General features: G+C 39.4%; 1 protein-coding gene across 3 annotated transcripts in view; it reads right to left on the bottom strand.

Moving 5' to 3' along the window:
• The window catches only part of SLC10A7 (solute carrier family 10 member 7), a gene marked incomplete at its 5' end in the record, with an annotated part of 136,960 nt that extends 112,106 nt beyond the window's left edge, over window positions 1-24,854 (bottom strand). The window contains 5 exons of one of the 3 annotated variants that reach the window (XM_083861373.1): window positions 13,380-13,455; window positions 17,121-17,257; window positions 21,372-21,454; window positions 23,714-23,870; window positions 24,755-24,771. In XM_083861373.1, the coding sequence (XP_083717499.1) occupies window positions 13,380-13,455; window positions 17,121-17,239 (195 nt within the window). Of the gene's footprint in view, window positions 1-13,379; window positions 13,456-17,120; window positions 17,258-21,371; window positions 21,455-23,713; window positions 24,647-24,754 lie in introns of those variants that run through there. The other 2 variants (XM_083861371.1, XM_083861372.1) reach the window with 2 other exon arrangements.
• Between the last annotated feature and the right edge of the window lie 289 nt (window positions 24,855-25,143).

Here is a 25,143-nt window from a genome sequence, read left to right as displayed (position 1 = left end):
ACATATCAGATAGAGTAAAATCCAAACTATATACACATTCTAATGAACATTCCTCACAGTGCCTAAAGGTACATTTTTGTAAGACTGTGTTAAATACTGCAGTTACAGCCTAGACATAGGAGCTACAGCCTCATTTGCAAGGCCATATGCCATCACCGGGACCCCAAGAGCAAATGAGCACATGCTCCAGAACATAGATACTCCTCTGTTTACTCTAAGTATTGATTTATGTTCTGTGGGTATCCAAACATCAGTAGCTAATGCTGCCTGGCACTATCCATTATGAAATTACAGCTCTTCAGTGAGGTTTTCTAATAGTGAATAAAGCTCCCCACAGCCCTTCTCCAAAAGCTCCACAGCTGCAAGCAAAAAGCACTGCAGCAGGACAGGAATGCCAAGATGTCTATAAAAAAACCCAAATTAAATATGAAAACAAACTCCAGAGAAAAAAGGTCTTCAAACAGAATCCATGTTAACACTTCTCCTAATTTGGAAATGGAATGGAATAGTTCCCATTTTTCTCTCATTACAGTGGAACAGAATGAGGAAAAGCCATTCTGGACATTAGTAACCACCACGATGAATAAGAACTCCTCCAAGAACCTAGTTAGTCTACACCAAAAAAGGTTTAATGACTAATATTTTAAATGGCATATCATTCAAGCACTGATCTCACTGCAGAACCATTAATCCCCCCCAAGTACTAAATCCTATCTAGGATTCAACCTACATATTTGAAAGGCTGTCTATACAGCTGGTACATGTTCTTTCCACTTTCCCAACCCAGAGCATTTAACAACATAGCTCTATAGTTCACTGCTGACAACATGTATACTGTGCACTTTTTCATGGTTTAGGTATTTCATTTCTGTGTTTCATTTCTGTCTGTATGAACAAACCCAGGAGAAAACATCCATAAACCACTTTGATTAAATTCTCCTGGGTTTTGGAGGCTGCCTTTGCCTCCAATGAAAGCTAGAGGAAATAGGCTTCTGAATGTAGATGGAAGAACTACATATTTCCTCCACTGGGCAAAGCTCTGCTTCTTATCTTGTAATTACACAGTTTGTCAGCTAATAAAATGACTTTACAGTCCTCTAATACCTGCATAAGGAGATAGTAGAGGGAAAGCTTAGTGATGTTTCCTGAGGAACACACTTCCTAGAGATAAGTACAGTTACTCTAACTTCAAGATAATGACATAAACTTAGCCCATAAATAGAGCTCCATCTTTAGAAGCATTTTCAGCATGAACAATACTGATGCTTGCTTTTACTTCTCTACTTTAAAATTACAGGCAGTTTCACTTATTTGAAATAAAGACCATATTTTCAAAAATACAGCATTTAACATCAGAATGCAGTGGACAAAAATGCAGCGCTCTACTTATTTATGCATTTACTTGGCATTTATGTCACCTGCACACTTTTACATATGGACACCACACCAATTACTGCTTCTGGAATCCACCTACTAGAAATCACATAGATCCAATTTTCCTTTGTGACTCTCACCTGCACTGACCCAGCCCACTGCTTTGATTTCAACAGAAGAATAGTGGATTTACACTAGGATAAAGGAGAAGAATCATGCCCAAGTTTCCAGGTACCTTCACTAGCAGCGTAGGTGTTCTTTTGCTGGCAGCAGCTGGCATGTGCTAATTAGAAAGAAAACTAAAATCAACTATTTCTAGTTTTGTAAAAACATCTAAGAAATGAGATGGCTCAGAATAAAGTCTCAGCATATTACAATATGTTCCACAGGAGGAAATAACCTGACAAAATGAAATTTTCCACTGCCTTGCATCACACAATTTTCTTTAGAAGAAAATTGAAGCCTGAAAGACAGGAAATCTCTTTAAAATCTGCTTGTATGGCAGATCTGCATTAGGCTGCAAAAAAATATTAAGAGTATTAAAAGACACTCTTGCCTCCCACTATTCACAAACCAAACAAAAACACCCACAAGCTGATAAAGAAACCATGAACACAGCCTGCTTGAAGTGTTGCTAAATGAGCCATCCACCTCACAAGATACTGTATGATAAGTTAGCATGACAAGTCATTTGTCTGAGTGTAAAATCCTCCTGCAAGTCAGAAACACTGACTGATATTAAAACCAGACAGTCAGGGAAACAGAAGACTAGTACAGAATTACACTGTGGTTTTATACTAGTAGGGAAGATGACAAACAGCATGCTGCAACTGGCTGATGATTTGGAAGAGGAGAGAAATTAAAATCAGTCTGATCACTTAGAGATATGACAGAATGCTTAGACAATGTGCAGCAGGACTGAGATTATGCAAAAATACCAGAGGGGGGAAGAACTGGGAGGGTGGTAAGAATAACTGTGCTGCTAAGACAATGAGGAGGACTGTACACATTCTAAAGACAAACATGCATATCTGAATCCTGATCACAGAGAGAGAGCACAGCCGGCAGACTCACCAAGTACCTCAGTTATAAAGTATCCTTATGTTCCAGGAGTTCATATTTACGTAAAACAAAGTTACATAAAACTACTGCATAGGCTAGTGCTTTAAATTTGTATGCCTGTATACACTGTTACCAATAGAACTAAGCTAATTTTGTGGAATAGTCTAAATTTCAAGAAAATTGAATTAAAACACTGAGGAATCAACTAAAACAAAGGTTACAAGGTAGGTATTTTGTTATTATTTGCAGAAGATGAGATAAAACTCTGAGTTTTATCTACTGGAAGTCTCAGGAAGGTTTGGAAGCCCAAATGTAGCAACAGAGGCACTTGTTCCTCAAGAGGTCATGACAGCAGACCCCTCGTGAAGCAAAGATGCCCTAGAGTGACTTGTCCACAGAAAGGATTTGAGGACAGCACTGTACCATAATGTGGAACTTTCTGTGTATTTAATACTTACAAATGCCATCTATTGTTCCAAGTCCCTCAGATTGTAAATTACAGAGAACCAAGCCATGCAGAAGTCATCAGCACAGGTGCAGCAAGTAGCAGAAACCTCCCAGTATCAATAGGTCACAAACATTTGTGACTAGGCTTAGAAACAGAAATGCCTCACAACTGCACAGAAGATCTGGCACTGCTTTTCTGTGAAAAAGAGGTATAAGAGAGGCCATTCACTGAATTATTAAAATATACACATTAGAGAATATAACCTACACAGAAAGTCTCACTCAACACTGACATTACAGGCCATTTGGATAATGAAAGTTACAGCAAGTGTTTCTGAGATAACATACATGACATTAACAGTACAGAAAAAAAAAAGTTACAGATTATATTTCCTAAATTGCAGGACCACATCATTTTAAAACAGAAGCATAAAACACATGCATAGATCAGAACTGAGATTTTAGGTCTAATTTTAATGCTGCCATTTCTTGAATTACAGGTAACCTATCAAGACAGTTTATCCTTCCTCTTCTTATAGGACTTTTTAAATAATCTTGTAAGCATTGAATATATGAAAGGCTTCCCAAGAAACACATTAATTTTGAAACAAAATACTTTGGCTCAAGTAGAACACAACTTGATAGCCACTGTTCAACTGACTTGCTGTAGTTTCAGTTACAAAATCTTACTATTGTAGAATTTGCTAATATTTTCAAAGAGATTAAAATAACACTTGCCAAGAATACATATGTGCTTGTTATTTGCAGTTGTAACTGGAGGAACAAATACCTTTTCTTAAGGAGATAGAAGGATTTAAGAAAACAAAACAACAAAACATTGAATTTTAACCCAAAAGTGAAATGCCACGAAAAGAGGACTAAACAAACTATTCTGAATAAAACTGCAACAGCTGAAATTTTCCTGTAAATGGAATCACCTTCTTGATAGAAAAAGCACAAACAGATTCATTTTTGGTGACGGTCGTTTAATGCTCATCTTTTAAATGCAGCACTTCACTGGCAGATTTCACCACTTCTGCAAGCAAACAGGCTGAGCACTATAAACTCTGCAAGCAAGTAAGTGCTGCTACAGCCAGGGATATTTGCAAAACCAGTCCCAAGGCACAGGCACAGAGTTCAGACTCTACTCTTGGGCAAGTTTCTATTGCTCATTGGTACCACTGGAATGTGTGTGCACATGCAAAGTTTAGCAAAATAGAGCACTGTGTTGAATAAACAGACAAAGGAATATCTATTTCTAATGACAGGATAAAAATCTAGATCTCTAAGAACCTTACTTCTATTTACGCTTTTCTGCCCTGCTTCCCTTCACCATTTGTTCTTTCTGATTTATGTGAACTATCAGCAAATAAGGACATGCGTGCACACGTGCTTTGATGGATTCATTAAGATCATTCAGGTTTACTAAATTATCTTTCTATAGAGGGATTATTATTATCATTATTATTATTATTATGGTAGTCTGCATGCAATGGCAGAGACTGACACACCTGAAAATCTAGGATTTTTTGTTAAGTCTTTACAATATAATTTAAATTTAAATTTTTCCCCTTTGCAAAGGTTGAAATAAAGCCATAGCAGTAGCAATGATTAGGACCATTCTGATCTCCAGTATCTGGATTACAGGCTGTAAACTCAATAATGTGAAAACCTCAGTGAACATTTCACGCCCCAGTATTATGTCTCAGAAATAACTTTTCAGACTCCATTATGTCCGCCATGAACTTGATCTTTCACCTCTAGTGAAAATCCTCTTACAACTATAATTCTAAAGTTAATGATGAGAGATTTCATTTGCTTTCCAAGCACAGATAAAACCTTTTTGAAATACACTCTCACTGCCATGACCTTGGTCTATGACTTAAGAGTTCACCACATGTAATAATTTACTTTTTCCCATAGGGCTCATTGAGATTTCCTTTTAAAAGGTTTTGGATATGCAGTTGGAGCTGGAGCACTCACACAGCATGCCCCAAGTATACATCCCCATATACATTACAGACATTTTGCAACCATACCACTAAAGAAAATTAATTTAGATCATTAAAAAAATATAATAAAAATTAGGTCTAACTAAGCAAAATCATCAACACACTAGAAATTCAAAATTTTGGGAATCCTGTTGCAATAATCCACTATATCTGCTAGAACAGGCAGTTGCAGAATTTCATTCAAGTAACATATATAAATTGGCAAAATAATTCAGGAAATAATACACTGTTGCTCCCAACTTACCAGCTCAAACGCAGTTCAGTTCAAGCCCAGTAACACTCTCTTTAGCTCATGTGCCACATAATTACCAGAATTATTGCATTAGACTACCTGGTCAGCATATGGGGGCTGATTTCTTTGCTGATAAGCAAAGCTTCTCTGTTTGCTTAGGCAGGCCTTTACTAAACATGTCCTTAGTATTAAAACAAATAGATGTAAAGTCAGACCTACTGTATCCACATCAATTAAAGGCAAGTTTTTTGTTCCCCTGAATACTGGGGAGAATTCCTCCTGGTGCCAACTCCCTGGGGATGCATCCGAGAGCCTGGGGCAGGGCAGGATGTGAAGGCAGACACAGCATGGACTTGAGGAGGTCAGGCTGAGGCTGGTGAGGGGACCCCAAGTGCCAGAGAAGCAAATGGCCTGCAAATGCAGCTTGTATAAGGGGTATATAGCATGAGGTACTGGATGGGTTGGCAAAGATTAAGTTTAACAGGAAAACGACTTCTCCCCCATCACAGAGATGAATTATCAAGGGCTGCTGTCCTTCCAGGGCACTCCATCAGTCTCCTGCCCCTCAAAACTTATATCTTCTAACAGGGGCTCCCCATGTGAGTACAAGAGTTTAAGCTTCTACACCAGCTATTCCCCTCCCTCTGCTAATCTAGAAGTGGCAGCAAAGTACTGGATTTCAGATAGGAAAGGACATATTCACAAGGGAACACGTGCAAAAATCTCTCCTGAGCAGGAGAGTGCCTGAGCGTGGGGTCTGCATGTCTGAGAAAGGGTTCCCAGGAAACACATAAATTTACTTCAACACATCCAGAAACAGTCTATCAGCAGCTTACTCTTTTCAGACTTCATCATAGGACCAATATTTTCCAGAAATTGGAGCCTAAGAAATGCTTTGGAATCAGTAAAAATTTGCTGCTCTACTGCTCTCCACACTTTTTGCCACAAGCTCTAACTAACAAACAAAAAGTCAGTTTAACAGTAAAGTACAAATAGAAAACACTTCTAAAATATCCACACTTCTCCTATGAAATAATTTTAAATAAATTTGGGCTTATTTAGCTGTATATAAAGTAACCTAGGAATTTGTCCTGTTTTCACACAAATTAGGTTTTCCTTATAGAATGTAAAACACATTTTCTCAACACATATTGAATAAATTGACAAACAATTTAGAAAACAAAAACATCCACAATGTTGTTTCATAATCACAATGATGAAAAAAGAATAGTAAAATATATTTAATTTCCTTGAAAAGGAATGAAATTTAAAGAGAATAATAACTTTAACTGAAAATCCCACTTCATATTTTACAGCTTTGATTTCCAAAAATCAGGACTTAATACTGCACACCCAAAAAGAGAGCCAAAGAAAAGAAATTATGGAAATGTTCAATTTGATTTCTTTTCTATATATTCTTATTAGCCACTAAGCAAAAAATATTCATGCGAGCTGAAACAGTGCTTGGAAAGAATAAAAAATTTTCCAAGTGAAATATGCTGAAGCTTTGATTTTAACCCAGAAAGAGTAAATTCACGAAAGAGGAAACAATTATCTCTTTAAAAAAAGTCAGTGTTCAGATGTGCAACAGCAATGCTCTCCTTGACTAAATTCACTAAAGAAATTCCTAAATGGCACTTCTTGTTCTCAATAGATTTGTTTCATTTTGATGTATCTGCAGTGAGCCGTAAGAAAACAGGTGAGGGACAATGGAACCAGAACCCAGCACATCCCTGGGTTTCAGTGCCAGCAAACAACTGCACTGCTCTGCCAAAAGAAAGGTTTTCATTAGAAAACCACCCTCACACAGTGAATGCAGTGAATTCAATGGAATTCAGACTGCAAAAACCACTCCACTGAAAACGAATCATTTGTAAATTTTTGAATCATCTTCCCAAATTTCACTGCCCTCCAAAAGAGCCTTTAAGCCTTCAAAGGCTGAGTAAGGGAGAGTGGGTAACACTTTCCTTGCTAGCAAAACACCTGCTCTCTCTCAAACATGCATAAAATTAAACAGCAAAGAGTCCAGAACCTGAATTTTAGAGCACTAGACCCCACTCTCTGCAAATACTTTAATATAACTATCTCTGAATTGTTCACAGTTAAAAATGCTTGCTTTGCATACACAATGCATTTCATACAGCACTCACTGCTAAATAAAGGAAGCTCTTGCACAGTGTAACTTCACACTGAATTAACCTGCAGACCAAGACAAATTCAAAACCACCTTCCTTTAAAAGGCCACTTTTGTCAAGCGTGAGAGCAAGACTCTCCTTCTGTCCTGGCTTCTTTATGCCACAAACAGCTTTCAGGGTCAGTGATTGTGCCATAGCAGACAAAAAAAACTGGCTTCCCAGCCAAGCAGTGCACAACAGCAATAGCAAAGCCTCTAAAAACACTCTTACAAAGTCAGATCTAGGACAGTTGTCCAAACACAGCTGTAAAAACACAAGGCTGTGATGACTGCAGGTAGCTTCCAGCCACAGCCCAGTTTAGTGCAACTTAAACAGGCTATTTTAAAGTGTTCTAGATTATGGCAGTACTGCTATAAGGGAAGGCTGAACACGCACAAGACTGCAAGTTCTGTTTTATACATCTTAACTGCACAACTCTAAGAGTCTTGCACTTCCCTACTCTCTTGCACTCCCAGGACTTTTTCCACTGGACACTTTATGAGGCATGTGAAACACCCTCATTTAGAGGTAATGGCAACCAGAGCCAAAATTAAAGCTTATCCCAAGTCTAACTCAACCACTGACACATTGGGTTAGTAAATCAGCTGCTTTTTAAAGGTGCTGGAGAATCTGAAACTTCATACAAAGTGAAGAGCTTGGAGTTGAAATGCTTGACTGGGGATTTCACACACCTCATGTTAGCCTGGATTTGCTCTGCTGAATTAAGAGCAGAGCTGTATGCCTTTGAAAATCCCCTTCCCTCTCAACACTTTGAGTAGTGGGTTTGTACTACAACCACTATTGATCAACAAAAGGACATCAGTGAGAGAAGGAAAAAACCCCAAAGATTCCCAATTGCTTTGGGTTATAAAAAACTCGAGAAGATAGGAGGAACTCTAGAGATAGCTAATGGACCTGCATGACTGGGACACATTACAGGGATGAAATTCATATTGTAAGTAATAATTTGGGCTCCTTCTATGCATCGATGGATATAAAACGCACTCACCACTCAGGGAGGGAAAAAACCCCAAGTATCAATAAAAACCATCTGCTCAGAGTACAGCAACAATAAAAGAAAAGTAAACTCTTAGGATACATAAAAAATTAGACTGCAATACTAGAATAGAGTGGGTGAGTTTAATAGCACAACAGTTCCTATGTACATACAAAGCTTATGCTGACACAGTTAGTTCTTTATATTTGTACATGTGAAGTACAGACATCTTGCTAAATTTATCCTCCAACACTCATACACTTCCAAGTGAATTCAGTGTAGTATCTAATAGTAGAATTATTTAATTTTCATTTAGAATTGTTCAATCAGACAAAATTTACTACTTAGGAAAGGAAAAAGGAATCATATTTCTTTTCCTTTTACAGTACCACATTTAAAACCAATAGAATTAAATTACTTACCCTTTCATAAACAAATGCTGGACACATGAATATTTTAAATGTAATCTGGAAATCAAATTTTAGACACCACTACTGACTTATATTTAGAGAGGATAAAATGTATTATAGAAGACAACTAAACATCATGACATATTTAGTTTATTCATACATTTTAAACAATTTTGTTTCATAATGTTCATGTGTTTCCTTCCAAGGGTAAACACTCATGGTACATTGGTGCATCAGTCAGTGTATGAATCACAAACCATTAGAGCTTGTATTTCTTTTTATTCATTGTATTTTGTTTTCTAAAAGGTTAATGTACATGTATATACAGTTCAAAGAACTTCAGATATTTTTAGAGAAATCAATATCTTTCCTGTGGCTTTACAGTAGTGCTAGAGTTCACTTTTCTTTATTTCTACTAAAAAAAAAAAAAAAAAAAAAAAAAAAAAAAAAAAAACAACAAAAAAAAACAGAGATAAACAAAGGAATTTTCCAGTCTTCATTTCTCAAAGCTAATCATGTGTTATGTTTTTCAAAATATCATTTAAAACTATAGTATATAATTTGTTGGGTAAATGTTGCTGCTCTCCCTTGATTCTTTCCCAGAAGGGCTAGCTGTGAACTTTGCAAATTTGTACTCAGTTTTATATTCTACATCTGCTTAAAAAAAAAACCCTAAAAATCAATAATAGAAGTACTTCTTTACTTTATACCTTATTTGATTTCATATTCATCAGAACACCTTTCTGGCTTTCTTCATTGCAGCCTATTTTATATTTCAAAATCTTGTCTTGCACATGCAGCACCTTGTTTTACAAAAGGGCATAGCAGAGCCACATTAAAGTTGCAAAAAAAACCCAAAACATCATGTTGATTGAGAGGATTTGTACAAACCATTGCTCAACTGAACAATAACCAAAAAACCCTCAGTGGTTGTGTGGTGTATGAGATAGCAAAATAGCCAAAGTATTCTTCAACAAAATGAGCTGTCTGCAACGATTTATCTGTACAATTCCATCACAGCTCCTGCCTGTTATGTTACACTTTTCAAAAGTATGTCATTAAGCTGCCATAAAAGTCATCACAAATTGCTTTTTCTCCCAAACTGATAATAGACTTATAGATCTAATTTTCAATCTCTTTTCTTCATTACTTTGATTCTTAAGGAGAATATGACATTTGCTGTCTGAATACTTTGTAGTAATATCTGGCATCTCTACAGCACTTCTGTCTGAGTACCTCTGAGCTTTTAATAGGTTTGTCTTCACAGTGCCTTGAAATGATGACATATTTATTTGTCTCTATTGCAGACTTTTAAAGAAATTGTTTTTATAATTTCACAAAAAAACTACAAGACTTGTTGAGAAGAAAATGACACAACAAAGCCTTCAGTGCTGTGTCAAGCTACACCATTAAAATTCTGACCCTTCATAGTACAAGAGCAAAGAACAAATGTGAGGCCTTCTGGTTTTCATTCCAATTTTTTAGCTTCGTGGACTGTCCTCTACACAAAACATGAGACCGACTGACAGAAACAACTAAGTAATTGAGAAAATATCAACAAATTAAAAATTAGATTTTGATTCTAATGGTGATACCTCCTCATTTTTCACCAGTCAACACATGAACCTTTCTTTTTGTTCATATAGGGCTTCATATGTATCAAACTAACATTCAGTGCTTGAAACTGGCTTTGCTAATGAACTAAGTGTATTTGTGACAAAAGCTAGGAACAGGTTGGTTTAGAAAGTTGTTTCCAGGGTTAATGAAAGTAACACAGGAAAAGATCACAGGAGCAAGGATGGAAAATCAGGGTGAAGGAGAAACAGAGAGAAGAAAGGAAGTCTCCCTTTTATTGTCTCACAACAAAATTTTCCAATTAATATGCAGCAAAATCCACCACCCACGTAGCCTCTAATAATGTAGGCCACTTTCTAAGCACTTCACCAAATACTTAATTACCCTGTCCCAGGGCAAGAAAATATAGATCTCACATCAGATTTTTTTCAGCACTGATCTTCAAACATTTCACAAATGTGTGATTATGCATCACAACCCCAGAGACACAATAACTCACTGTGTTTTACCCAAAAGGTTGATGAAGAGCTAAAAACAGACCATGTTTGCCCAGCCCCAGATGTACTAGTTCTACCATGACACAGGGCCCGATATTTCTTATATCAATATAACCCAGGTCCAAACTGATAATTAACAGTCACTTCTACTTAGACAAAGAAACCCAAACGTCTCTACGCTGTCATAACACAGGCAACCACCACAGCTCTTAAGTGCTGTGTCTCAAGACATCCAAAGAGGTCTTCAGAGCCGTTATTGAGGGTGTGCCCACACTCTACAGCAGCAGGACACTTCTCAGACTAATAAGTTCAAGTGGAGCTTCCTTGCTATATTCCTTCTGAGCAAGCTCATTTATCTTCATATTACATTATGCAGTGTGGATACATCCTCAGACAAATCAATTTCTCTAGGTAAGGGATACACATATATTGAGGCAAAAAGCAGTTTAAGAAACATTACGATGAACAAATGCTCTCTCAGTATAACCATTTGTATTTCCAGTTGACTCCCAGGTTTAAATTCTTCATATATCAGAGTGGATTCAAACTGAAATGGGAAAAAATGCAGTATTCTGCTTATATCAGAAAAAGAAATACATCAGTAACAGTTCAGGTGAAGTTTGGCAAGCAGAGATGCAAGACTGTTTTTCTCCTCTAGCATGAAGGATGTGATTTGCTGATCTTCAGAAGAAAAGTTAGTCTGAACGACAAAGAAACATCAAATTCCAAACATATGCTTGCATTGGAAGCATGCTGAAGGTTGGCAATAACTTTGCCACATGCTTTGTCTACACTGAGCTGTTTAAAGGGAGTTTTCCCTTTACAGATTCTCTTTGAGCCTGACTGAGAATCCTCAGTTCCCAAGACCTAATTCTTGATTCACCCTCTGCTGTCAGCAACCATCTGTAAAACTCATTACTAGGTACACATTTTTACATTCCTCCAACACCAGTTTGGCACAGAAGAATCAGAGTTTAAAGCTTACCTTTCTATTACATGATTTATACAATCATGTAATAGAAAACAGCCATTTTTCAGCTGGTATAAAATGCACACACCCTCGCCACCCCTGAAAGACACTACCATAAAAAAGTGCATTCTAATGGTCAAGAAACTTAAGTACCTCTCTCCCTCCTGCACACTGTATTACATTGCTTCCAACTAACCAATCTTGCTGTAGTTTTTTCCAGAGGATCTTTACCCTGTTCAAAGGATAGTACAAACAGTGCTAAATGAGCACTCACTCAATAACCTCACTTAATCCTCACTATGTGGTATCTTGCTGTAATTTACAGCATCTACATGTAGAATCATAACTGGAAAACCTCTCCTTTCTCTGTTGATCATTATTAGGTACTTGAATTATTTCTTTATAGTAACTACTCCCCAGCACCTCCATCAGACAATTTTATGGTTTTTTTTTCAAGGCAGCAAACTGGCAGACAGTGATGTGCATCAGGATTGCCCATAATTAGAGATGGTTGACTTGAAATGCTTTGGGTCTCTCTTCAGAGGATAAAGCAATTAAACAGCACTTTGTCAGTACAAAGTACAACTTCAATCTCTTTCAGTGCTATCATGTGTTTTCAAAGCTGACATTAATCGGTCCCAAGAGCCTGAACTCAGAAAATGAGAAGTTCACAACTAATGGCCATATTTAAAACATGTGGTTGAATTGAACCACCCAACCTCACATAGGAGTTCTATGGCTGAATTAAGATTTGTCTTTAACCCTTCAGAACAGCACCCAACAGCCCCAGGTGTAAATCCCATCTGTCAATGTTAATTCCCCTCCTTTCTTCACCTACCAGGTCTCCTCCACCTTCAGCAGCCATGAGGAAGCAAATCTAAAGGAAACAAGCTCATTAATTAGCACAGCTGGATTAATTTCCTAAATGCCATTTACCTGGCCTCCCTGAAAACAGCAAGTGCTTTGTGGATAAAGAAAGAGTGTGAAATGATACCACAATATGCCATTTTAAAGCAGAAATTTATCACAACCAAACTGAGCTTACACCAACAACCTCTATTCCAGCATTTCCTATCTGTCAAGAACTTTGCATTGCATCCCTGTCAGAGAACTCCACATTCCCTGAATTTTCACTTCATGCAGTCTCAAATAACAATATAAGATTTAAATCCATGTTTGTATTGCCATATCACTTGCTACATTTGCAGCTTCAAGCTTGAGGAATTCCTACTACAGGACCTCTTAATACTGATCACATCCAAGAATCTCTGCAAGGGCATGACTTCATTCCAAATCTATTGGTCTGTGCAATAACTACAACACAGCACAGGAACATTATAGGGTTAGGACTTACAGTGCAGCAACCACCAGAAATCTCCCAACATCAATTTCTATCAGAAATGCTTGTGTTACCTCAGAAAAGTGAGTTCCTTTCAGTTTCACCAATGCCAGCACATAACATATCACTATATTCCTTGTTTAACACCAAGACAACACCCAAGCCTTAATTCCAGAATGCTTTACAAACCACAATAGCATCACATTTCTGCCTGTGCTTTGCCACTTGAGTTCATCACAAATAAATACTTGTTTGAATGCCTGTTTAAAAAAGCCAAAATGCAAACTCACCTCATTCCCACCAACAGCTTTGGTTAAAATTACAGCAGAAGACACAGGAGGTGGCATGCAGCCCACTGTCTGCAAGCTGAAAACAACAAAAAGAATGTTACATTCCTTACAGAAGGCAAACAGTAAGCAACCTACAACCTTAAAATTTCAAATAGCTGAGTAGAAAGTCTTATCACCTGTGCAGTGCAATCAGTTTCACCCCTGCTGGCAGCATTTCTATGTCATATCTCACCAGCCACCACAGTGAAGACTCATGTCAGCATGTAAAAAGCACAAACATTTAACCTCTCTGTGACTCCACTTCCCCTGTAGTACTGTAGCTCTCATTCACAAAAGTCCCTATACATCCATCACAGACCTCCAGATAAAAATCACCTGTCTGCCAACAAATCATCAACAGTTTCCTTAGAAATCCACCTTAGAAATCCAAGATATTTTATTATTGTTGTTGTTGTTTGGTAGTGTATGTGCAGCAAAGTTATTGATGTGTACAGAAAATGCTGTTGCAAAGTAAGAAAAGAGTGGTGGTCCTTCCATTGTTTTCAAAGACAGTCCACAAAACCACAGCACAATAATTTACAATTAAATTTGGGGCTAAGCAAAATTTTTCTTTCTGAAGAAAAACTGTGTTGACTTGGAAGGAACAGTAATGTGTGGAATAAAATAGATTGCAAAATCCCCAGAAGTGTGGAATCTACATATGATTGCAAGTATTGGAGCTTGGTATTCTAATTCAGAACAATCAATTACTAGTGGTGAACTGTTTTGCATTCATAACCATGTCAGTAGGACCCCCGAGAAAGGCAGTGTCAAAAAGCTGCTGCAAACAGAAGTATTAAATCCAGGCACCAGGGTGCACATTACAGTGCAATTGATATTCTGCAAATATACAAAAAGCTTAAAGAGAAGAAACAGGTAAGTGACAATGACAGTATTCCCTTTGTCAGCTACAGGCACTGTGGGAAAGGAAAGAGTCAACCAATGTAAGCATTATATAAATCCAACCACAAGGTGCCAAGCACCACCTTGGAAGCACAGAGCACCTTCAGCTTACAGTGAAATAAGCTATGGCAGCAGAGAGTTGTCAGCACATGGCAGAATAAGCTGATATTGAAAAGAAAAGAAATACAGGAAAAAGAAATGGTGCAGGAAAGTTTGAAAACATATAGGAAAACAGACAAACAAACACATGACAATTCTGATGTCCATCCCCTACACTGTGATATTATCTCTCTTCTCTGTGGCAGCCAGCTCCTGGAACTTCTCACCTGCTCTAATAAGGAGTGGATTACATTCAGTTATCCAGAGAGATACAAAATATGTGCAAGGGCATTCATCTCAGCTAGCAGGGATTTTCCATACTATAAGGGAAAGATTTAATCATACAATCTCCGTTAATCCTCTCAAATTGAAAATAATACATTTGGGAGTAAAAACAAAAGTCCCTATCAAGGAACAAACCTCCTAATATCATTCCAGAGAGGGAGGAAAGAGAAAAAAAAAAAAAAGAAAAAAGAAAAAAATCCCACTCAGCTATAGAAACACAGGTGAAAAGCTGGTACCACCTGAATCTGCCTCACAAATAACACTTAGAGCAAAACAGACTGTTAGAGAGGATGGGAGAATCTACCATGCAATCTGATGCAAGATGGAAAAGGTCCTGTGGGCTGTGCCCTTCAGGCAGAACCTTGTGTAGGGAGCAGTGGAGAACTGCAGTGCCAGGGGAGCCACCCTGACAAAGGGTTCTGCTGCATGCCCTTGGGAACACATGCCTGTTTTTCCAGGCCTTGTTGAGGGTTATCAATCAGCCTCCACTGCATGTTGTGCTAAATGTGTGATAAGGAAGTAACTTTGCCAAAACCTGTCTTGTTCCCTTCCCTGTTTTCCTGAGGTACTTTAGTATTTCTAAGGGAATAAAAAGTGCAGCTGTGGGGCATTAGGATGAACTTTTGTTTACACAGAGCTGCAACAGCACAGTCCCTCACCTCAGCTCCTCACACACACATAGGGACCTGCTTTACTCTAGAATTAGGACAGAGCTCAGTATCTCCTGCACCTGCATCACACTGTACAGCTCCCAGCTGCTGCTCTCAGAGTGTCCTGAACAGCAATATTTCTCAAGATAGCACTCTTAAAAAAAACCCAACCAAACCATCTCAATTAAACTTTCAATGAAACCTCGATAAAACAGAGTTACTGCACTAGGAGACAAAACAGCCAAATCAGAAGCAGTGCTTCAAGGAACAAGTGCTTGAAAGGCAGCTTGAAGCAAACAGAAATACAGCAGCTCACTAGTAAGACACAGACACACTCTCATGACAAATGAGCCTGGTTTAGGCTTCACATTTAGAGAGATAAATGCACAAGCATTTATTTTCTTTTGAAAAATACATACATCCCCAGTTTTACAGTTTTACAGGTGTGCATGCATATATATACAATTATATTCATGCATACTTAAGTACTAAGAGTACTAAAGTGGCATAAGACTCATGGGAAGGAAGGAATGAGAAATGCTTCATGGAACCAAAAACATCAGAAAAATCTCTTTCACCTTGCACTTCCAAAACTGAAGCTCCATGGATTAGGAAGGAATTTCAGCTACTGTGGAAAATCACATATCTGTCCTAGCTGAATCACACATCTGTCCTAGAGAAAAACCTTCACAGTTATTTTACTTTAAAGAATACCCTTTACTACAAATAGCCAAATGCAAATGAACATCATATAGCAATCTTGTTATTTCCTTGCTTTACTGACACTGTTAAGAAAAAGAGTGTTAACTTTTAATTGATGTTGTCTCAATGTCACCTTTTCACAACCATTTAGACCAATTCACATTTGATGGAGCACCAGGAGAAGGCTCTTACAAACAAAATGAAATGCTCCTTTAGGTTTAGGCCTTGTAGAAACATAAACATGAGCAGCTTTTTCATTAAACTTTTAAGACAAGGAACTCCCCAAGCAATGTTCCAGCAAGCAGTCAGAAACAATGGGGATTCTTTCAGTAGTTTTCTGAAATAATTGATTTTTACATTCAAACATTCCAGTATAACTGCATGGCACTAAGTATTGACCTCCCATTCAAAAAAAAAAAAAAAAAAAAAAAAACCAAACCCAAAAATCCTTTTAACTTTTTTTTATTTTACACAGCATCTATCCCTAGTACACCATCAATACAGCTTTGCACATTGGCAGTGTACACCCAAGATTTAAAGCACACTGTTTTCATGGTAACTTAGTTTCTGCTCATCACAAAGTTCTTGTCCTGCAAAAACTAAACTCTTTTTTTTCCCCCCCATAATTTAGCTGGAAGCAGATATTAAACCCATGCAGGAAATCCTCAGTACAGACTACTTAACAGAAGACCAGTATGTGGCACACACAATATTTATCCACTGATTTATGCTTTTCCTTCAGCATTCCTTTTCTTTCCTCCCCACCTTCCTTGAGACCCAACACATCACTTCAGCTGTGCTTTGGGAAAAAGAAAGCTAACCTGTTGCAACCTCTCTACACATAGGACTGTCCAGACTTTCTAAAAATGAGACCAGGCTCCTGAAGGGATAATCTTGTGCATGTACTTTGTTTTCAACAGCAAAGTGCTGAAGCACAAAAAACAAAACCAATTCACAAAACGGCAAAATCTGTTCACAATACAACAAAACACCAGTTGCAGGATAAGCAGCCCTTTAAGACGACAGCTACAAATATATTTCACTCCATTATGCTTAAACATACCCTTTTAAAAGCCATTCATTTATAGGTGTGATTGATAACAGCTGAAGAAAGACCCATATTGCTGTTGGGAAGAACACAAGTGTAAAAATCTGGACAAAAAGGTGTAGTTTCACATGCATCAAAGCACTTGTCAGCTCCTGCAAGAGAAAAAGAAGAGAGGAAGTTGCAGTCATAACAGCTGAAGTAAGACCACGTTTGTGCTTTTAAAACTAGGATCAGCTTTAGAACACAAAAGGAGTGCATGTCAAAAAGGCACCTTCAGGGATCATCTGATCTCCTCTTTAATAATGAAGTACATCCAGACAGCATAAAAGCTGTCTGCTCCTGGGCACTTTTCCACAACAATTGTCCACCACTTCAATAATAGTGCAGCTCTCAGAACAGCAGCTTTTCAGTAGGCAGCCTTAGCACTTTGTCACGGCTTCAAAACCTGTGTTAACTGCACTGATGGCTGTTTACTTTACTGACTTCTGATAGCAAGAGCCGTGAAAACTTGTAGTGAGCACATGATTTCAGGCTCCTCTGTCTAAAGGGAGCCACACACTGTGATTCTCATTTATACAAAAAAAACACAAACAAACAAACAAACAAAAAAACCCACAACAACAACAACAAAAAAAACACCACCAAAAAACCCCAGAATGTTTATGGATGTTTGTATTACCAAGCATTCATTTGTGGTGTTGGGGTTTATTTATGTTGGTTTTTTCTTCTTTAAAAGCAAAGTATCTGTAGCAGACTTTGATTATTTATTGCATCAACAGATAGGGAATATATAGGAAAAAAATTTGTGTGATGAAGAATAACAAAGAAAGAGTACCAAGATGATAGCAAGCTAAAAACTGTTAAATTTCATAGAGAAATTTCATAAATTTCAGAGAAATAAAGTGTAAAGCACCACTGGAGACTCAGAAAACAACAAAGAAAATTTAATTTTAAATAGCTTGAGAGCACTCCAGAGGGGTGATCAAGTACCCTTAAAGAAGAAAAACTCTTCAGTTAGCTCTCTGTGTCTCTCAGTTTCTGCCTTTTCAGGCATTTCAAGGACCTTCTACACAGGTTTTTGAGTACAAGTAAAGAGCCTTGCACATTTCAAGTCACTTCAAATCTTGCAGACTGAGAATAAAAATTCCTCTTCCTTTCTCTCACAGTAACTCGCACTCTTTTCAAGTAAACAGTGCAAAAGAACCGATGGCATTCATTCAAAATCTAATTTGCTGGGATTCTCCAACTGACACTCTAGATGCATTAAACATATCTATCTATCTATATCCCAAATACAGAAGTACCCTTTTAATTTCATATTTTTACAATTGGAAAATGCCTCAAAACCAGAGGGTTTCAAGAAGACTCTGTGATACTTCCAAAATCAAAACCTAACACAAAAAGAAAGCCTCATTGTAACTTCCAGGGAGCAAGGAATGTGATACTAACACATCCAACCAACTGCATAGAGGAATGCTGCTTTAATGGAAAAAATCTTTGCAGATCTAAATCACCAGTCTTGAAAATGTCTCCAGTGATTACCTTTGAGAATAGTAACAGTTGTTTAGAATAGTTGTTATTATTATAAAAGTATACCTCAGACTGGATGATCACAGAATAAATGCTGAGGCAAACAGCCTTCACCTTCTTAAAAAATTTACAAAGGCTTGTCCAAAAATACATCTGCCACCTCAAAAAAGTTGCTGGGAGCTGCTAGCTATGACTCTGTTTCTGCACACTAGACAGAACAGGTTACCTTGTCTTCCCCAGCATTTCACACCCTTCAGGGAGCTTATCCCAGCCTCTCCCTGGCTGCTGTGGGTCCCTGTTGCCATCCAGCCACACTTCCCATAGTCACAGCTGGACTCCTCTGAGCAAATACCCACACAGAGCAAACAGTGTTTCCAGTGGCTTGCCAAATTCCTCCTTGAAATGGATAACTCAAGTACGTGATTTAATTTCTGGGGCCCTATGGGAGGTATTTGCTTTAAAAGAGCGAGCTATCCAGTCACTGCAAACTGAAATAGCATTATATTAAGGTGGAATCAAATGTTCTTGTCAGAGAACACACAGTATTTCTACAAATGTAAGAGGACCTTGGTCCCCTCTGGTTCTGGAAGTGTAACAAGGCTATGCACAGACAGGTTCTCCTTAAATGTTGCCAATTATTCTGTAAAATGCTTTCTGAACACGTTAGCAAAATTTTTTTGAGCATGCACTTACACAGCAGATTAAACCAGAAGTGTAACCTTAAAAGAGCATCAGTTATTTCTAATTTTGTCAGATCTATCAGAAGGCCTCTGTTAACACTTATAAACTTTTCATCCTGTCATAAAGCATTCCAAACACTAGTTTCCATCTAACTAATACATTAGTTAAGGTAGAACAGCTGACACACAGGTTAAGAACAAATAAAGCCAAAAGCAGAAACCATACAGTTTGCAATCCAAAAAACAGGCATATTGAGTAATAACACCATCTTTAGGTTGTGTCTTAAACAACTAAAACTAAAACATGCCTCAAAGTTTTTTAATAAAAACATGACCTGGCCACCTAACACATATAAGGATTGTTTTTAATAAGCACTTAAGAAAGTAACAGCACAAGGTACAACGTGAGAAATTATTTTCTTCCTCTGTGTGCTACCCCCATGGCAGAAATTCAGCAAAGGCCTAGCTTCTTCATGAAGCTGGACAACAGCACCAGCCCTAACTGCTGCTCCCAAAACAATCTGAGATCAGCTACCTGGACATAAACATCAGCTCCTATATTGATTTCCATTAATATATTGCTTTTAATACCATAGATGGAAAAAAAAAGTTACGTAAGTTCAAAGTAAAACATGACACATTTCCCAGAAAACTGTCAGTCCCTTCACCTTAACTGAAAGAAGTTAGATGTAAACTAGCATGGAGGATCTAATCAAGACTTTGACAATGCTACTGATTTCTCCCACAGCTGCTTTACAAATACAAGGTTTCAAGGACACAAATCAGTGAAAAGGAAAGAAATTTTACATTTTTTCTCTGCATGCAAAGACTCCTAAGCCTGAAAGAGGAAAACTCCACTCTATTAATACCACTCAGGTTTGTGTTTTGGGCTCTCTTCTCTGTGGAAGAGAGTGCCTATCCACAGCCTATTTCCATTAGGATTAGTTACCATCCCAGGAAAACAGATAACAGAATCCAGGATTCTTCCTGCATCCCCATAAGGCTGCTACAGAAGTGATTAAAGTTCCTCAGTTCACTTACACTGTGTCCTGGCAGAACTAGAGGTTCTAGTGCCAGAACTGCCAGGAGACAGCAAAGGAGAGGGCAGCCATCAATGCAAACACCTCTTCCACTTGGAAGTTCACCACTATGACCATGATAGAGGTGGAGAGACTTTTTTTGCTGTTGAATGCACAGTGTTCACTCAAATGCCAGTTCACCAGGAGATAATTGGACAAAATTGTGATGACTCTTTCAGGCATTAGTATCATGCAATTTATGAATAGCATCCTCTGTTAGTCAACAGCATAAAGGAATCAGAAAATTAGGCTAGCAGAGATGTGCAGTGTTTCATTTTAACTCTGGCTGCTCCTTCTCTTCTTGGCACATAGCCATCATTTCCTTTTTCCATGATTCCTTTACATGTCCCTTCATCTCCCCTGAATCCCAGACTGTTTCTCCTTGAATAACGTGTGACACAAAATTTTAAACAAATCTCAGTGCCTGTGACATGCACCAGAGTGTAGGCACCTCAACTCCACCTGTCCACAATGAAATCCCATAGGAAAAGGCTGCCAAGACTTTGCACTTGTATATTAGCATTGTATCTGCACAGGAACCCTATTGTGCTGATCCTAACTGCTGTCCTGGCCCTACCAAACAAGGTAACTTAAAGTCCTCAGGTCTTTGTTTCCATCAATCCAGCAGTGAATAGCTGCACCTCACCCTGATTTGGGTTTGGGACACAATCAGGATATAGATCCAGTCTCCAAACTGTGCTCATCACTTCCATTTATTTAAAGCTGTGCAGAGACAAACCACCCACCCTCTGTGGCTGGGTGACATTTACTCAAACTATTTTTCTCACCATCTTCATTACTTTGTGAAGCACTTCCTGAAATCAAGGAGAGTTATTCCTTAAACATCTAACATTTATCTTCTCTTGCTAGCCATCCTCCCAGCACCACCACCATTGCAATTACATTCAAATCTGATCAAAAGGAACACAAACTTTTTTAGAGCATTACAGGAATGAAGCAATGAGAAATCACAGTACCTCAGTTTTTAAGGAGAGTCCGCTGTTAAAGAATATAGCTGAAACGGCAATGTAAGTTATGGTAATTTCTGGTTTCAGGGGTCCTAAAAAATACAGACAGAGAGAACAAAGTGAACCACAGGCAAAGGGATAATGACGTGCATATACTACATCAGAGTAAATGAGAATACTTTAAAAATACCTGGAGAAAGTCTAATCAGTTAAGTCTCTAATAAAAAGAATGGCATTTCTATCAGGTTACAGAAAGCATGCTATTAATTTTTAAATAAAAATAAACCAGTGAGTGCAGAGTGAGTTATGTCATCATATAAATTTGACTTCCACGATTAGAGGCCACTGGGAACTTACAGGTAAATTCTGGAAATTGGAAAATAGGGAGTCTTTCACAATTCTGCTATCAGAGTATCCCTACAGCATCAGCAAACTCAAACCATACACTCAAGCAAAAATATTATCTGGTACCTTCACAGGGCCATTGACAGCCCTCACACAGCTGCCTCTTACTCCTTGCCCTACAACACACACACCTGTCTGGCTGCCTGCACAGAAGAACCCAAATCACACCTTGCAGTCATTTCCTTGAGGCAATACAATTCTGTGTTATCCCCCTCACAACAGAAAATGGTTCAAAATGGTTCATTCCAGCCCCACAACACATTTCAGACACTGCTGCAGTGAGACCAGCAAGGGCAGATGCCTGCACCACCAAGGGTTCCTCTGTATTAAAGGCTTACATTTGTATATATTTATATACTTTCTTCAGAAGGGAGATCAAAATATAGTCTTTTTTACACTCCTGTAAAAATGATGAATTCTCTTAATACACTTTGCCTTCAGAGGCCACCAGGCATAAAATGTATGTGCTCATTTTTTCATGAGCATTCCACCAGATATTATGTTAGAAAGAAAATATTAGCAGTCTACTTAGGACCAAAGTAATATCCTCACTCTGCAAGTGACCCCAAGTTGTCATGAGCAAAACTGCAGCAGCAAACAAGCCAGCCTTGACTCGCCACTCCAGAGGAGAGGAGGAACCTTTCTGCTCCCTCAGATGAATGATACATTCATTGATGGTCACACTGGAGTAAGGTCAATGATCCTTAAATCAGAGGGACTTACAGGTACAAGTCAAAGGTGCATCTCAAGTCATTTCAACCCAAATCCTACTCTCAGAGAGAACTCTGTTGTCAAGACACTAAAACTGTGTGCCAAACACAAAAAAACCCCAAGCTATATAATATGAAGACTAAGGTAAAAATAAGACAGGAAATGCAAGAGTTACAGTTGCAACAAAGGCCATGACTAGTTGCAAAATGATAGCATATTAACTGAATAGACAGGGGAAAAAAACCCGAAAGATTATACAAATATATAGCTTTACAGAAAACGACATTTTATAGACACAATTACCTTTTTTTTCCCTGATCTTTCTGAAGATTAGAGTATCTGTGTACATGCACATACAGCAGACAGGCAGTGGGTTAGTCTGGCTAAAAGAGGGGTTCTGCCAGGACCCAGTTTTTTCTGGTTTATGGTTTTTCACTGGGCTACCTGAACTCCTCCCCGGAGAAGCTTCTACTATCCCAGCAACCAACACACCCATGGAGCAGAGGGAACTCTGGCCACAACAGAAAAATTCTTTTCACAAAGGAATTAAATGGGTTCATTTATCAAACAGGAAAACGCACAAAAATGGGTTGGCTTATGTCATGAAAGTGACAACAACACAAATCTTTGTTATTTATGGCACAATCTTCCACAGGAATGGATGCTGGACCATCCATTCACTAAGGCCCTGCAAATTACCGTGCATGGCTTTGTCAGCTGGAAGATGACAAACTAAGGCTTTTTCATGAGTTGATACTTCCCACCCCTCACCTCTTCCTGCTTTTAAAAAGAAATATTTTTCTTCCTCAGAGCAGTGAGATCCCACAGTTTCAGAGGAGGGGATACCACTACAGGGAACACACGCTCACTACTTTCAATCAATGCTTCCAAGATTTTTCAAGCAAGTTGTCCCAGGAACAATACTGTGTCAAAGCTTGGCATCTCTTTGCAGCAGGGTAATTTAATGAAGTGCTCCATCACAGTGCTCCCATGCACTATGGAAGTGAGCCAAGGAAAAATCATCTCTTATTCTAGTTAAGAGGATCTTAACAATTAGCAGGGCACTCAAAGCAGAAAGGGACAAAACGCCTGAAACTACCAATATTGAGTCCTCTCTAAGGTCTGCTGAAAACACAGCCCAGATTCTGCAAGAAGCTCCAGGAGGGCTCTATTCACCGAGGCAGAGCAGCACACAGATGTTAGGAGGGATCCTTGCACAGCAGGAATTTGCCTACCCTGAACTCCATGAAGTACCGGAGCCTTAGTTGCCACAGCACATGTTCAGAGCCACGTTTTTTTTAAATCACTTTCTTTTTTTTTTTTTCCCAGAACCTAAGAGGTGGGAAAAGTTTGGCTCCTCAGTGAGAAGCTGTCTATCCTCAAACTTCGGCTCTGTTAAGAAGAAAAAAATAGAAATTAAAAAAAGCCCACACCAAAACCTGTTCCTATAAAAGCACAGATAGATTCTTCCTCCTCTCACATAACATGGAACTGCTAGAGGAATTGTCTTAAAGTGTCCTATTTCCCTTTTCTTAAGCCATCACAAAACAATTAGGAAGAACAAATACATAATTTAATTTCTTTTGGAAACCTGTGAACATCTGGAGCTACAGTTCCAATGGAAACTAACCAGCTGACACCCCCAGCGTTTATACTTGAAGATACATTGTTGATGTTTAAATAACAGTGGCTATTTCATCAGCCCTGGCTCCGGGAAACATACAAGCCCTCCCTGCTCAGTTTCCCTGTTTTCCTCCACCTTTCACGGGGAAGTAAGAGCGAACGACACCGAGACCATTAAAAAAAAAAAAAAAAAAAAAAAAAAAAAAAAAATTCCAAAACTTTAAAATACAAGTGTTCTACCATAAAGCGAAAGAACAGGTCTGGCGGAAGCACAGCACCTGAGAGTTTACCACAATCCACCCTCGGCTGCACCTCCGGGGGAGCTCCCGGGCGGCAGAAATCCACACCCTGAGCCGCCAGCACTTCACGCCCACAGCTCTGGAAGTTGTGACTGAACAGGAGCACATCCAGAGCCGGTCACCACTTGGCTTCCATCACTGCTGATCCCAGGAGAGCAGGGCGCTCCCGCAGCCGCTGGTACAGCGCCGAGCCAAGACCCGGGAGCACACAATTCCCAGTTCCCGAGGAGCAGCGGCCGGAGCAGGGAAGAGGAGGAGGGGATGGAGGGCAGGGCCCCTCGGGCACGGGCGGGACGGGACGGGGAGTTGGCCGGTCCCGGGGTGTCCCCGCCGGGGCAGGGCGCCCGCACTCACCGCCTTTGACGCCGACGCCGGGCTCCAGCCGCGCCACGGCGATGACCAGCACGATGCCCAGGATGAACCACTCCTTCCGCAGCCGCTCCAGCGGCCCCATGGCGCTGCCGCCGCTCCCCGGCGCGGCCGGGCCGGGCTGGGTGCGGGTCCGGGGCTGTGCGGGGCGGGGCGCGGCCCCACCGCCCGCCGGCAGGGCCAGCCGGATCCGCTGACGGGAAAGGGCTCACCCACCGCCGCCATCGCTACCGCGCACATCCTAATAGCCGCGCACCCTCGCCCGCCCGCCCGGCGACGGACAGCTGCGGCTCCCCGCCGGCTCCGGCCCGCATCCCCTCGCCGAGGCGGGCACCGCGGGCGGCGGGAACAGGACGGGACGGCGCGGTGGCTGC

This window comes from Zosterops lateralis, assembly GCF_965231275.1.
Source record: "Zosterops lateralis genome assembly, chromosome: 5".
NCBI classification, from domain to species: Eukaryota; Metazoa; Chordata; class Aves; order Passeriformes; family Zosteropidae; genus Zosterops; species Zosterops lateralis.
This window is presented reverse-complemented; position numbering and strand designations above follow the sequence as displayed.